Source organism: Panthera onca, chromosome A1 (genome assembly GCF_046562875.1).
Source record: "Panthera onca isolate mPanOnc1 chromosome A1, mPanOnc1 haplotype 2, whole genome shotgun sequence".
Classification (NCBI taxonomy): Eukaryota; Metazoa; Chordata; class Mammalia; order Carnivora; family Felidae; genus Panthera; species Panthera onca.
Window position 1 is genome coordinate 141,252,464 of NC_138339.1, and position 15,256 is coordinate 141,267,719.

The following is a 15,256-nucleotide window of genomic DNA, read 5'->3' on the forward strand; positions in this document are numbered from 1 at the left end:
GTGGGCTGCCAGACAGGGAAGCTTCCACCATTGCAAGAACACCAGTGAAGTTATCACTTTTCAACAATAAAACATCCTCTAATTTGTGAGGAATAAACTCCAAATGTTTGGGAGGAAATTAGGGAAGGAGACTGAAAGTTTACTGAAATAGGGGGAAAAAAGAGTCAGGATAGTAAAGAGACAAGAAAAGGATCTTAAAAGATAGAAAGGAAATGCAAAGAATAAAGAGAAAAAGAAAAGATTCTTAATGGATTCATCTGCTTCAACAGAATTAAGGAGGATTATTGATGTGTGAAGACTGTGGCATAAAGCAGATACAATTATTAGAAGGTGCTAAGAAAAGAATGAGAAACAGGATTATCAAGTTACAAATTCACTGTAATGGTGGGGAGCATGGGTGGCTCAGTCAGTTAAGTGACCGACTCTTGATTTCGGCTCAGGTCATGATCTCATAGTTCATGAGATCGAGCCCCACATCAAGCTCTGAGCTGACAGTATGAAGCCTGCTTGGGATTCTCTCTCTCTCTCTGCTCTTCCCTGACTTGTGCTATTTCTCTCAAATCAAATAAGTAAACATTAAAAAAGTATCTATCAAATGAATTATAATGAACTCAAGTTATCCACAGAGCATTCGATTTACATTTAACATCATCATTTATCCGGGAAGCCCAGGAGACCACACAGATAAACTAGTAAGAATAAGACTGGTTTAATAAGGCAGGTGGATACAAGATTAACAAATTTAAAAATCCAGCAAGTGTCTCCACACTTCGAAATAACCTCTTCCTGTAAAACCTGACTTGGACCCACAGGCCCTTGTGTTGCTCTGCTCTGTGCTTTCAGGGAAGTCTCTCTCTGAACAGGAATGGCAGCCAGAACTCTCATTGTGTCAACAGCATCCCACCGAGTTATGTGAAATAAGCTCTCAGTGTTTGAAACAGTCAGTGGAAGAGAGAAGTCAAAAAAACCTTCCAAGAAAAGGAGAAGAAAATGATGAAGACCCAGGAAGACTGGGGGTGTGGGGTGTGGAAAGGGAATGTTCCTGATGGGCTCAAGGAACAAAGGAACAAGACAAAGGGGAAGGTTACAGAGCACACAGACGCCGTCAGAGAGGGAGTGGAATCCCCCAGACGGTGGTGTGAGTACGGAAGGGTAGGATAAGCCCCCAATTCTGAATTCCTGGAATGGCAAAGGGGAAACAGGGCATCTTGAGGCAAAACATGTGAATATGCAGACGACATCCCCATTGGACAAGCTGAGAAACATGAAACCGGTGAGTAAGCTGGTTTATTATTATTATTATTATTATCATTGTCGTTGTCATTATCATTATTATTCAAATAAAAATGACAACGCCAGATCACAGAAACCATGGTTGATTCAATAAAGCCCCATGGAAATCACATTTCACATTCCGAAAAAAAATCCATAGGACTTTGGAATTAGACCTTATCCTGCTTAAATGGACAGAATCTCTGAACTTTGAATTATTTCCTTCTAATTCCATCAGTTCTCTAAAGCCTGGCATTGCCCCCCTACTCAGATTAGAAAGACACATAACTACCCCCTCACCTGCAGTCCAGGGACAACCTCATGCATCGAAATGAGTCTTCAGGGCCTCCTAGACGTCTTTAGTTCCAGGGGTGGTAGCCGTGTTGTGAAGATTAAGTTCAGGGATGAAAAGGTCAAAAACTTGAGAGGCTAGAGGAAGAATTTATTTAGAAATGGAAATTTAATGTCAGAACTGAAAATATCAGAGCTTATTGGCTTAAACTCTTGCTACAACTATCTCTGCAAAGACAACGGGTGGTTTTGGTTAGACGGCCTCTTCTGAGCACTGTGACAAAGTCTCACCCATGCAAGAGGGACCTGTTCCATGGACAGCTTCAAAACTCAGAAATTTCTCCTCTGTCCTGGTGTTTCCTTGTGAAGCCACAACTCATAATCCCTCATCCAGGCCAGACCTGGGGAGATATGCACACCAGCCAGCAGCCCTCTGAAGACTGCCTTCACAGTGCTTTCAAATACGACCCCCGGGACACAGTTTTTACAGCACCCGCTACTTACCGACGACCTCTTCTGAAGCCAGTGTAGTTTGTCATTTGTGGAATCCAGCCTTGTGAAAACAGTCACACAAAAGCCTAATCAATCCCGTGTGCTTCAGTACTGTTGCTGCTGGAAAAGGATTGTGGGCGTCTTTGGTGCTTATAGGAGACCTGGTTCATGAGCCACTAGAGGGAAAGATGTAGATGGTAGATAGACAGACAGACAGATAGATAGACAGACAGACAGACAGACAGATAGATAACTTCACTTAAAGAACATATCCAGGTAAGGTTTGGAAAACAGCCTTTATTGCATATGGTATTTATATTTTCATGTGATGCCAGATTGAATGCCGGTTCCTTCATCTTTCTTCACATCATTGGCATTTTATCTGCTACTATCCCCAGGATCCTTTCTTCTCCCTGGAATTGATTAAACACATAAGGCAGAACAGGAAGAGACAAGAAGTGAACATGAGCTCCGTGAGCCAGGGTGACCCTTCACCTTTGCCTTAAAGCTCAGAGCCACATACACCACACTGAGTTTATTTCCAGACCTACTATAGCAAACGGAAGGTTCTGGAATATTCCCAGATCTCTTGGGGGCTCACTTCCTTGTTTCTCTCCCTCCACACTCTGCTTTCTTCCAGAGGGCTATCCATGGGCCGGGATAAGATGCTGGCTTTGGCCGAAGGCTCTCACACCTCAAACCTCTGGTCCTGCTAGGCCCCATGTCCTCTCTCCAGACCACTCCTAGCCCTTGAAGTTGCAATGAGCTCTCATCCCAGAAGGGCCGCTGGCTGTATTTGCTCTTAGAGCTCAGGTCAGTCATGCAGTCAATGAAATAAATGCCAATCAAAACTCTCACTTTCTCAGGGCACCTGGGCGGCTACATCAGTTGAGCATCTGACTCTTGGTTCTGGCTCAAGTCACGCTCTCACGGTTTGTGAGTTCGAGCCCCGTGTCAGGCTCTGTGCTGATGGTGAGGAGCCTGCTTGAGATTCTCTCTCTCTCTCCCTCTCTCTCTGCCCCTTCCCACTTCCTCTCTCTTTCAAAATAAATTTTAAAAACTCAAAAAAAATTTTTTTTCAATTCTCACTTTCTCACTTAAGGAAATGGAGGTCAATTTCCTGGACGCACTGAGTATGCCACAAGCTGATGCCACTGCGGAGCCACAAGGTAACCCAGCACGGCCATGTAATTCCTTCCCCTAGATTCCCCTGGGACCCCCTGACATCAGCTCAGACCACACCAACCTCAGGCCTTACTTACTTCTCCCAAAAGAAGGCCACACCGTCTTCCAGGAATTTATGGCTCATGGATCTCAATTGCTGTGTGGAAACCAGAACAGAGAAAGACACTTCTTGGTTCAAGAGGAAAGATGCTCGGTTAGCCCTCGGAAATTTGCAGGACTTCCTGCGGGAGCTGAAAAGCTCGGGATAAATCCCCACTGACAGTCATAACTGTATCAAATGCCTGGACAAGAAGCAAGGGGCCCGCTCACCACCCCCCTCCTTAAGGTGTCCCCTGAGCTGTCAAAGCCCCCTACTCTCCGTTCTGGAGGCGTGAGCCTGGATGGGAGAGACAGGAGTGTTGTGGAGAAGGCACAGTGCCCTCACATGCTCAGCCCCAGCTCACTTGTTGTCCTTTGGAGAATGAAACACACAGCCTGAGCACTGGCTTCAGGGTCGCTTCACGTGAGGGTCCTCCTGCGCAGGCTGCTCCTTCTCGTCCTTTTCTTCCTGCCTCTCTTCCCCCTCCTCCTCGTTCTCATCCTCCTCCTCCTGGGTGCACTCAGGTTCCACGATGCCCGTCAACTGAGCCATGGTGAGGTGGAACACATGGCAGCTGAAGCCCTCCCTGATCCCGTACTGGACGTGCTCCTGGAGGACCTCCAAGGTGGAGAAGACCCGGCAGCAGGCCATGCATCGGAAGCCAGTCTCCACGGTCACCAGCCAGTCGGGGGTCTTGGCCCTGGGTCTCTCCTCAACAGTGGGTGAGCCTGGCGGGCTGTCTGACTCTGCCCGCTCCTCGTGGTCCTTGTCCTCCCCGCTGGGCTCGCTGTCAGACAGCAGGTTTCTGGTGGACACATCAGAGGGGGGAGTACCTACCCGCACGTTCTCAGGAAGGGTCACTTCTTCCATCCTCGGCTGCTTCTCTAGTGACTCCGAGGTCTCCTCTGTCTCCCAGGAGACAGCCACACCCTTTTGCATTTGTACCTGCATGTAGTATATTTTCATGCCCCTTTCCTCTTTGTTTCTGTACACAGAGGACACACAGGTCTTATAGGATGAAGGGGACGAGAAGGAGACCTGGTGTGAGGGGGGAGCAGTCTCCCCTCGCTCCTGACCCTGGACTAGGGGTGATCTAGGCTGGGGACTGTCTCGATGTACTCTCCGGATTCCTGGGAAAGGAAATTAGAGACATAAGAACGTGCGTGGGGCCGGCCAGAAGCTGAAGGAGCTTCAAGTGTGGTAGAGGGCAGAGGGGCTGTGGTGTAAGCAGCTTGGTGTTGGTGTTCATACTCCGGGGTGGTGGCGGGGTGGGGGGGGTGTATCTGGTGGCATCTGCAGGCTTTGAGTGTTTGTAGGGAGACTGGGGGGGCGTCTGTATGTGGGGGTGTGGAGTCAGGTAGCAGGGGGTTGCAGAACGTGAGGGCCGGTGGTGGGTTGCGCGTGCCATGAGCAGAACATGAGTTGGGGCTACCATCGGGGTACGTGTGCATGTGGCATGGGGACAGTGGTGGAGAACATGGCACTGTAGATCACGGGTTTGGGGTGTGCGTGCTAAGAATGGACGTGCGTGGAGTGAATGGTGGGCGTCAGGCGTGGGGATCTGAACTGGATGGTCTTGCTCCAGAGCTGGAGAGGCCTGTGCTGAGATGCTCCGCCCTTCTCTGGAAGTAAGGATAAAGGCAAAGCCTGCACAGCTCCTCTGAAGGTGCTTAATTCTGTCCCTCAGCCCGACAGCTCGAGCTCGGACCTTTCTGGCCCTTGTATCTTAACTTCCCCACTATGATTGTACCAGGGCTCACGCTCTCCCACATGGAGCTCGTATCCACACTCTCCCAACAGCTACGCCATCTTCCCAGGCTCCTCCGTTGAGCCCTGATCACTTCTGACTGTCCTGGATGCCTTCCCAGCCTCTCCTGGATCTGTGTGTCTCCAGCCCCGAACACAAGGGGCCCCACATCCAAGGAGCCCTGAATGCTTACCACCATGGATGAACTTGCGTGGAGAAGAAACACAGGAGAAGTATTCAGAGGCAGAGGACACCTCCCCTACCCCTGCGCCCCAGCCTTTGGCCACCCCAGGGGATCCAAGCTGAAGGGCATCCTCCTGCAACTTCGAGACTCCTGAGAAAGATAGGAAAGCCTGAGACACCATGGGTGGGGCATGCTAATGCATCACTCATCCATCCAACAAATATTAACAGAGGGTCTGACCTGGGTCAGAGGCAGCGAATACACGTGGTCGACTGTCTGGTCCCCGGTGGATACTCCTGCATTTAGTTACTATCGATAACTATTTTGTTAGTGTCTTGTCAGAAGCGAAGGCCTGAGTGGTGGCTGTGAACAGGATGTCTGACACGTGAGAATAATATGTATCAGTCAAACCTTTCATGCCTGTGGGGACGGTGTGGCGAGCAGGGTAGAAACGCATAGAGCGTTTGGAGCATAGTGTGTGTTCACAACTCAGGAACCGTGCGACATGTCACATTTCCTGATTTATATAATATGGTCTGTATTTATGGTGTGTATTCAATCATTCATTTATCCATTCCTTCAACAGTGTTCAGCTACTATGTATCAGGCACACTTCTAGGCTCTGGGAATGTTGAACGTTCTGGTAGAAGACAGACACTAATCAGGGTATGATATGTCAGCTGGTGTGAAGTATACAAGGGTTCCCAGAGTTAGCAAAACAACAATGGAGGACGCCCAGTTAAATTTGCGTTTCAGGTAAACCACAAATAATTTTTATGTGCGAGTGTTCCCATGCAATATTTGGGTCATGCTTATTTTTAGTGTAAGTATGTACCATAGAGTATCTGTGACACACTTATACTCCAGAGTTTGGTGTAACAGGAGAGGACTTCGATACACATGGATCGTATGTGAACACAGTGGACGAGTGATATGCATATATGCCTATATGCTCTGTACAATTTAATAAAATAGTGTGTGTGCAGATGTGCAATTTTTTTCTCTATCAAAATGTATATGGGTAAGTGACAGGAACCTTACAAGACAGACTTCACAGCTAAGGACACTCTCCCCCTTCTCCCCATTGCTCCCCCTGCCCCATCACACACAAAGAGACAAACGTATCTTGCCAATCATTGCTTTCTCTGTCCTATCCCAGCTGCTGCATCAAAATCCTCCTCCTGTCCAGGCCTCCATTCCCAGGGCCCATCTTACACTCTTCAGGGCCCTGGACCTCGTGGAAGCTGATGAGAGAGTTCTAATTTGGGACAGAAGCCTCCGGCTGGGGTGGGCTCCACTCTGCCCCACCTCTTGCATGTGACCACCCACTTTCTCAGGACAAGCTACTTGTTTGTGTAAAATGCATGCAGTCACCATGCACCCTAGGAAGTAAATCCACAGCTTTCAGAGCTCCCTGAAAGTCCCTGACTACATTTCTCACCCCTCTCCATCTGGGCATGGTCTGTAAAAGACCCCTCCCTTCCCTTGATCTCCTCTGGAAAGCCCACACCTGTAGATTCACAAACGCCCATGGATCAACTGGTAAATTCTTCCTGCTAAAGGAATACGATCTCCACACTTTCCGTATGATGCCATCCCCAGACCATCTCCTTCTGCACAGGCATGTCACTTCTCAAAATGTTTTTGAGCAAGGCTTCTCTTTCCTCTTTTATGGGTCAATCTCTATCAGCACCCATCACACCCCACACCCAGGGACCCCAGAGGAAAATCACATAAAGAGGATAAAAGAGAACACAGGACTGAGCCTGGGCAAGCAGGACCCCAGCCTGCTCTGAGTCCAACATAGCTCCAGGCCTGAACAGGCCAAGAGAGAAGTTCTCAGACTGGCAGGGATGAATCCCTGGCTTTTGGGGGGCATCTGGCCTTCCTGTGCCATCTCACACCACCGGGGACCCTCAGGACAGACACGGCAACATCTGCTGCCCACCTCCCTGGGGGAGGCGCAGACTGGCCGCAGCCTCTGTGCCCCCCCAGACAAGGTGCCCAGCACATACCTCCTCCCTGCTCAGCCATTTCCTGGGACTCTTCATCTTCCAGATGTTTCCTCTTTTGTCGCTGTTTCATGGTACCAGCTACAGAAGCTTCTTAGAAGACACCTAACTCCCAGCTCTTCTTTTCCCTTGCTGGTTGGCCCTTCTTGACTCTCAGAAAATATGATGAAATGACCCAATATAAGCAAAAATAGTTGAGTCCCCTAAGTGGCTGAGGACGTCAGACGGCTCAGAGAACGAGCAGCACTGCCCAGGGTTCGCTACAGCACAGGGCTGTTAAGGTTCAAAGGTCACCAGGCCCACAGCAGAGTTCTCTGACCTCACTGATGATGTCAGAGCATTCTGAGGACCTGGATCCTACACAGCCTTTGCAAATGCGGAGACCCCATTTTCAAGAGTCATTCCTTTTTCCCAATGGAACCTTTCCTGTGAATTCAACTCTCATCTTCTTAAGAATGAAAGGATATTTTGAGATGCGAATCTGTTCTTGTTGATTTTTTTTCCCTTTCTCCCTTTATTTTTTACCCTTTCCCTTCTGCATTCAAGTGGGAAGCAGGCTCTGGGTTCACTGGCCAGAGGAAGGACGTGCAGGGCTGAACGCAGCAATACTGTGCTTATCATCTGGGCTTTTATTTCTAAAATCCCAAACTCCACAGAAAAGTGAGGATACTTGAGCAGAAACCTATCAGAAGTAGGAACTTTGAAATTATACACTTACTGTCTTCTTTTCCTGTTAGCTTAAGATCTATATCATCACAGAGAGGTCCGTGGACCATGAAAGAAAAGGAATCTCTAAAGTGCAGTCAGAGGGTTAGATAGGGCAAAAACTCTTGGAGGAGATGGCTGTGTTGTGCATATGAGCAGAACCAACCTGTCCCACCCATGACACAAGAGCCACCAAACCAAAAGGAAACATGGCAACCGAGCCAATGGACCTCTAAGCTACAAGTGTATACCCCACTAAACAGTAATCATGCTCTCACCTCAACCCTCATGACTGTGGCTCTGTATGATTTCCGAAGAGGGATGGGTAGAAATCCAAACAGGACTTCAGCAGGATCAAGGCTTAAAATACAAATTAAGTGGAGTTACAAAAACAATTTCATACTATTTCTTGCACACCTCTGCTCGTGGGCTGAAATGTATACCAGTTATAAGCGGCAACCCATCTGGATCCTTCTGATCCCAGTCTAAAATGAGAGACACCTCCTTTTGGGACAGTGGCCGTGATCCGGGGGGAGTACTGGCGTGCTGGAATGAGGCGGGCTCCCAGAAGTCCCCACTGGACAAAGGCAAGTCCAAATCTGAAAGGACGTGTGGAACATCAGTCTCCAAGCAGGGAGAGTGAAAACAGGACAAATACCCCCTTGTGAGAATTTGCTGATGAGATTCAATCTTCCTGTTTCTTGGAGAATCCCTAGGTAAGAAGGTGCAAAAATGAATTTTAAAAAAACTTTTTGTGGTAGAAATTTTCCAGCATAGAAAAAGTAAAAGAAATTGCACAACAGGGATGTGGTGCCATGGACCTATCACCCAGTATGAACAATTATCAATATTCTCTCATTCTTGTCCCATCCACCACACCCCCTCCCTCACGCCACACACACATAGCTTTTTGTTCAATTCCTTTAGTTTCAATGTTTGGAAGAGTGTGAGGGGGTTGGGGAGTACTGTATTTTGAAGAAAATCTCAGACATTATATCATCTCTCACTAAATGCAGCAGTATTTATATCCAATAATAATTGGTTTTTTTTAACCAGCACTATCATTATCTTATGGAACAAATTTAACCACAATTTCTTTATATCACTTTATAACCAAGCCATACTCCAATTCCCTTAATCATACCAAATGTCTTTTTTATACTTCATTCATTAAAACCAAGATCCAGGGGTACCTGTGTTGCTCAGTTGGTTAAGCATCTGACTCTCGATTTCTGCTCAGGTTATGATAGAGTTCGTGGGTTCAAGCTCTGTGTCAGAGCCTCTTTGGGTCGGTCTCCCTCCCCCCAGCCCCCCTCAAAAATAAGTAAATAAACATTTTTTAAAAAACAGAAATAAATCAAGATCCACACACAGCATGTGGTCAATGTGTCTTTTAGTCTGTGAGAGCTCTTCCTACCTTTTAGGGGGCATTTATTTGTTGAAGAAACTAAATCACTTATCCTGTAGTATTTTCTGCAGCATGGAGTTGATTGGTTGTATCTTGTGATGTCATTTAAGATGTTCTTCTATTACCCGCAATTCCTTCCAAACAGGCAGTTAGACCTAGAAAATTAATCAGTTTTCAATTCAGTTTCTCGTTATTGCAAGATTATTTTATAAGTGGTGTTGTGTGCCTTCCGATTAAATCACAACAGTAAGCACATAAGGTTGTCCCATGTTTAACCATGTTGAGATTGATCAGTGGGTTCCAGTGCTGTCGGCTTAGCCCCTCCACCATAACGATCCCATCAGCCTTTCAATATTTAGCATTAGTAAGCCCTGATGATTACGACTTCATCAGGAGTTGAAATTTCATTAAGAGTTCTAATCCCTTAATTCCAAGGAAGACAATTCCCTTCTTTTCCCACTACACCCATTTTGCCCCTCCCCTCTAATAGCCATCAGTTTGTTCTCTATATTTATAGGTCTGTTTCTGTTTTTGTTTGTTTATTTAGAAGAAGGAAGATTCTTAAGGCATGTTTCCTAGATCCAGAATTTCTCAAGGAAGCAAACCTCTCTTCACAAAAGAAAAGATTATTCCAGTGGTACCAGTGCAGATTCTCCATGCTGGGACATACTTTACTTGTTCCTTCATTTCTTCATTCTTTGTTCTGTAAATGCTTATTGAGTCTCTACTATGTGACAAGCTCTCTAGATCCTGCAGTTGAACAGTTATGAACAAAACAGACAAAAGCACTTTCTCCCAAGGAGTTTAATTCTGGAAGAGAAGACAGGTCATCTTTTCAAATACATCAAATATGTAGTAGGTTAGATATTGACAAGTAGCATGAAGAAAAATAAAACAAACTGAATTTGGGTCTGTAAGAAATGGGTCATTTCTATGTTAAATGGGAAATCATGGAAGCCTTTACTAAAAAGATCCCTTTTCAGTAAGACCTGAGAGAAATAAGAAAGTTTACAGCTAAGGTTCTATATTCCACACAAAAAGAAGAGGTTAGAGCCCTGGATCAAGGGTTGCTTGGCCTGATAGACTATCACCAAGGAAGCCAGTGTAACCAGAACTGAGAGCCAAAGAGAGTGGTAAGAAAAGAGGTCAGATAGATAATGAGGGACAATAGTAAGCTATTGTCAAGACTAGCATTTATTCTGAGTGACATGGGAAGTGTGGAGAATCTTGAGCAAGCAATTACATTTAAAAAGATCATTCTGCTCTGTTAACAATAGCCAACTGGTAGTTAAGGGCAGAATCAAGAAAACAGGGGATCTATTGGGGCACTAGCATGGCTCAGTCTGTAGAGCAAGCAACTCTTGATCTCAGGGTCGTAAGCTCAAGCCCCACATTGGGTGTGGGGCCTACTTAAAAAAATAAATAACAGTGGTCTTACTGCAATTATCCAGGAGAGAGATGATCCACAAGATGAAAAATAAATAAACTAGACTTCATGAAAACTAAAACCATTTGCTATGTGAAAGGTTCTTTTAAGAGTAGGAAAAGACAAGCTAGAGACTGAGAGAAAATATTTGCAAACCTCATATCCAATAGACGTAATATCGGTAACATGTAAAGAACTCCCACGCTAAAAAGTAAACAATCTGATTAGAAAATGGACAAAAGACAGGAAGAGATGTTTGAGTAAAAAGGATGTGCAGATGGAAAATAAGCATATGAAATGATGTCTAATGTCTTTCGCCATTAGGGACATGCAAATGAAAGCCACAATCAAACACTCCTACATACCTATCACAGAAGTTTGAATAAAAAAAAAATGTGACAATACAAAATTCTGGCAAGAAAGTAAAGAAACTTGACCATTCAAACACAGCTGGTGAGAACGTAAAATGACAGCCACTCTGGAGAAGACTGTGGCACTTTCTTAAACTAAGCATACAAGTACCATCTAATCCAACAATTGCACTCTTGGGCATTTATCCCAGAGAAATGAGAAGGCTGTTCATAAAACATATCCTTGGATATTGAGAACAGCTAATTCATAACAACCAAAAACTAGAAACAACTCAGGTCTTTCAGTGAGTGAATGTTTAAATAAACCGTGATACATCGATACCATGGAATTCTACCCAGCAATAAAAGAGGAATGAACCTGGATGAATCTCCAGAGAACTATGCTGAGAGAAATAAAGCCAATCCCAAAAGCTTACATACTAAATGATTCCATTTATGTAACAGTTTGGAGATGACAAAATTATAGAAATGGAAAGTGGGTGAACAGTTAAGTGGTTAAGGGGTAGTATGTAAGAGTGAGAGGGAAGTACGTGTGGCCATAAAAATGGCAACATGAAGTATCTTTGTGGTCATGAAAATGTTTTGTGTCTTGATTCTATCAAGGTCAATGTCTTGGCTGTGACATTATACTATAGTTTTGTAATATGTTTCAATTGGCCAAAGTGGGTAAAGTTTACATAGGATCTCTCTGTATTATTTTTTACACAGCACGTGAATGCACAATGATCTAAAAATTAGTTAAGTGGTGGGGCGCCTGGGTGGCTCAGTCGGTTAAGCGTCCGACTTCGGCTCAGGTCATGATCTCACGGTCCATGGGTTCGAGCCCCGCGTCAGGCTCTGTGCTGACAGCTCAGAGCCTGCAGCCTGTTTCAGATTCTGTGTCTCCCTCTTTCTCTGATCCTCCCTGTTCATGCTCTCTCTCTGTCTCAAAAATAAATAAATGTTAAAAAAATAAATAAATAAAAAATAAAAATAAAAAATAAAAATAAAAATTAGTTAAGTGAGTTTAATTTAAACTAGTTATTTGAGTTAACTAAAAATTAGTTTAATTAAAAAAAAACTGGACTAGGAGTACTTGTTTAAAAATAGATGTGGCTGGCTATGGGATTCAGGTAAAGAATTAGCTTGCTTCTCCAAACAAATTTTTCTTAGCACCTGTGCAAGTATCCATGGAAGGCACATTTAGTAAACCCTCTTGGCTATCCATGGGAGAGCAAGAAAGTTACTGGGAAAAAAACACTCCATAAACCAGTGTAAGGCTCAAAAGTTATCCTCAGGAGCTGCTAGACTAGCAGCTAGAAGGACCTTGAAGATCTCTAATCGAATCTAAGATTCTGGCACCAATTGTAACGTGCAAGGGAGTGGCTTCCCCAAGCAATACTCCAACACCAGCTGTGCATTCTACAATTCAATTCAATGTGGACACTGTCTACCCCCAAGACAGCATCAGATTCCACAGGGTAAGGGGTAAATCCTATATGACTTCCCCAACCCACCCAACCTACCCCTGCTCCACATACACACACACCTCGGACACAAGCTGTCACCTGTGCTTCTTACCAACTGGCTGTGGTTGGGAGGTTCCAACAGCCTACCCCACCTTGAGTTCAGCTATTTTGCTAGAGTGACCCACAGAACTCAGAGAAACATTTTGCATACTAGATTACCAGCTTATTCTAAGAGGATATAACTCAGGAACTTCCACCAGCCAGTTGGAAGAGATGAATAGGACAAGGTATGGGGAAAGGGCATGAAGCTTCCATGCCAATCTCCCCAAATCTCCCCCAAATCTCTGTGAATCCCGCCCTTTTCAGTTTTTATGGTGGCTTCATTATATAGGCGCAATTGATGCAATCATTGGCCAGTGAGGCCTGATCTAACCTCCAGCCCCTCTCCCCTCCCCAGAAGTTGAGGGTGGGACTGAAAGTGCCAACCTCTATTTACGTGGTTGGTTCCCTGAACCAGTCTCTATCCAACGGCGCTTCCAAAGTTGTGTCATTAACATAAGCCACCTTCATGGCTCTTATGACTTGGGAAATTCCAAGAGTTTTAGGAGCTCTGTGCCAGGAGCAAACACCTATTTCTTACTATATCACACAACCACCTTCAATTTCTACAGCACTGCCTTCAAGAAGTTGCCTAGTCTATATCTCACTATTTCCAATGATAGAAAACTTACTTCCCCTCCAAGCACCTACAACATTTATCTATAGAAAACTTAGTAAAATCTTAATTTAACAAAAGGAAACATCTTCTTTACCCCATTCATCACAGTCAAACTCTCTGGGGACCATATCAGTCTAGAATAAACTTAGGGGCACCTGGGTTCCTCATATGACAGCCCAGAGCCTGGAGACTGCTTCAGATTCCGTCTCCCTCTCTCTCTCTCTGCCCCTCCCCTGCTCATGTTCTGTCTCTCTCTCTCTCTGTCTCTCTCAAAAATAAATATTTTTTTTTAATTTTTAAAGAATAAGCTTAATTGTTTTATTGTAACAAATAACTCCCCCAAAAAACAGTAGCTTAAAATAATAAAAGTTCACTTCCTACTCCTTGTACGCACCCACTGTGGGCTGGCCAAAGTTCCACTTCTCATTGTCCTCATTCCTGGATTCAGGTGGATAAAAGCCACCACTATCAGCCTTCACTGACAAAGAATTCCGGAGTTTCACACTGCCATTGAATGTTCTGTCCCAAAAGTAACACATTGCTTCTAGCCAAAATTGTTGATCACGATCTTAAGTGTCTCCCCATCTTCTGAATTTCTTAGGCAAAAATAATCTTGAACAGTACCAATGAATAGCACAGAGATCATGTAGAAAAATCCTAATCACTCCCCATGAGATATGAGACCTAACAAAACTATCACGCCACATACAAAACTAGAGTTAGCACTCAGATCTCTTAGATAAAAATTCATCACCTTTTCCTACCATGCTATGTTGGGAGTTTTATACCAGGATGATATAGTTGGGATTACATGGCATTTACTTCATTTTTTGTTTTGTTTCTTTTTTCTAAATAGACTCAACAGAGGGAGGGCTTGGGAGTTCCTAAGCCACTTGCCTTAAACTGAAAAACAACTGGAAAATAATTTCACTGTCTCTTGAAATGTGTGACCCGGTAAAGAGGAGAGGTCTGGGAGGATTTTATATTCTGAATTCAAGGAATACAAAGGAAACAATCTTTCGAAAACTTTTCAAGCAACAGGAGGAAAAACTCTTGGCTCTCATGTTGCTATTTTGATTTCCTTGTCGACACTCCAGGTCTTTGAATAATAATGGTGGCAAGAGCCAGAGTCTAGCCAAGACAAAAGTCTAGATAATAGCGTGACAGCTCCTGCAGAACCAAATACTACAGAAAATGCTTGAGCTGAATCCTATTTGCTCACAGGTCTGTGCAAAGCAACAAAAGGTTCTGAAACATTTGCCTCAAATAGCTTTTGTTCTTAGTATCTTAAAGGTAACTTCACTGCGAAATATTCGCTCCATGATGAAAAAGAATGCATACACGGGAAGAAGATTTTTGCATCGAGATAGACTGCTTACTTTGCGCCTGAAGGTACAATGCACCGCTAATTAATTAGAGGCAATCTTCCACTCTTCCCCCAATTGTAGACCAATGAGTACATCATCGCCAGTCTTTAACCCATCCTGGTCATAGTTATTTTCTGAAAGAACATTGTTCTCCTGCTCAAATTGTAAATGGCTTCTGAATTAAAATCTAGAACATTCAACCCAGTATTCAAAGCTCTGCATGATTAAGGTCCCTGTTGAGTTTTCCAGGCGACAACACAACACCTATCTTCTCATCTCCACGCTACGGGGCCAGACTTCCCCACCTCAAACAGAGCACCTTCCTTGCTCAAGTCATTTCTTTCAAAAGTACAGATTTTCAAAGAGCAATTTGTATTTTGTTTTTGTTTTCACATGTGACGCTATTATATACCATTGACTATAGTCCCTATGCTGTGCCTTTTATCCACATGACATTCATTCTATAATGGGAAGCCTGTACCTCCCTCTCCCCTTCACCCACTGTGCCCATCCCCCCACCCCCTCCCCTCCGGTGAGACCATCAGTGTGTT

General features: G+C 44.7%; 1 protein-coding gene across 1 annotated transcript; it reads right to left on the minus strand.

Annotated features, from left to right (window-relative positions):
• Positions 1–1,892: 1,892 nt before the first annotated feature.
• On the minus strand, positions 1,893–10,964 carry LOC132681640 (protein FAM170A-like). Its single transcript, XM_060636301.3, has 6 exons — positions 9,385–10,964; positions 7,266–8,679; positions 5,260–5,400; positions 3,684–4,449; positions 3,318–3,376; positions 1,893–2,468 (listed from the first exon to the last, which is right to left on the minus strand). Exons 2-4 carry the CDS (start codon positions 7,333–7,335, stop codon positions 3,728–3,730), a joined length of 933 nt encoding a protein of 310 aa, XP_060492284.1. The 5' UTR covers positions 7,336–8,679; positions 9,385–10,964; the 3' UTR covers positions 1,893–2,468; positions 3,318–3,376; positions 3,684–3,727.
• Between the last annotated feature and the right edge of the window lie 4,292 nt (positions 10,965–15,256).

Excerpts from the sequence above, each read along its gene's own strand:
- LOC132681640 (XM_060636301.3), bottom strand. The coding sequence starts at position 7,335 with ATGAAACAGCGACAAAAGAGGAAACATCTGGAAGATGAAGAGTCCCAG. Across the intron at positions 5,401-7,265 it reads AATGGCTGAGCAGGGAGGAG|GAGTCTCGAAGTTGCAGGAG; the intron begins GTATGTGCTGGG and ends TATCTTTCTCAG. Across the intron at positions 4,450-5,259 it reads ACGCAAGTTCATCCATGGTG|GAATCCGGAGAGTACATCGA; the intron begins GTAAGCATTCAG and ends TTCCTTTCCCAG.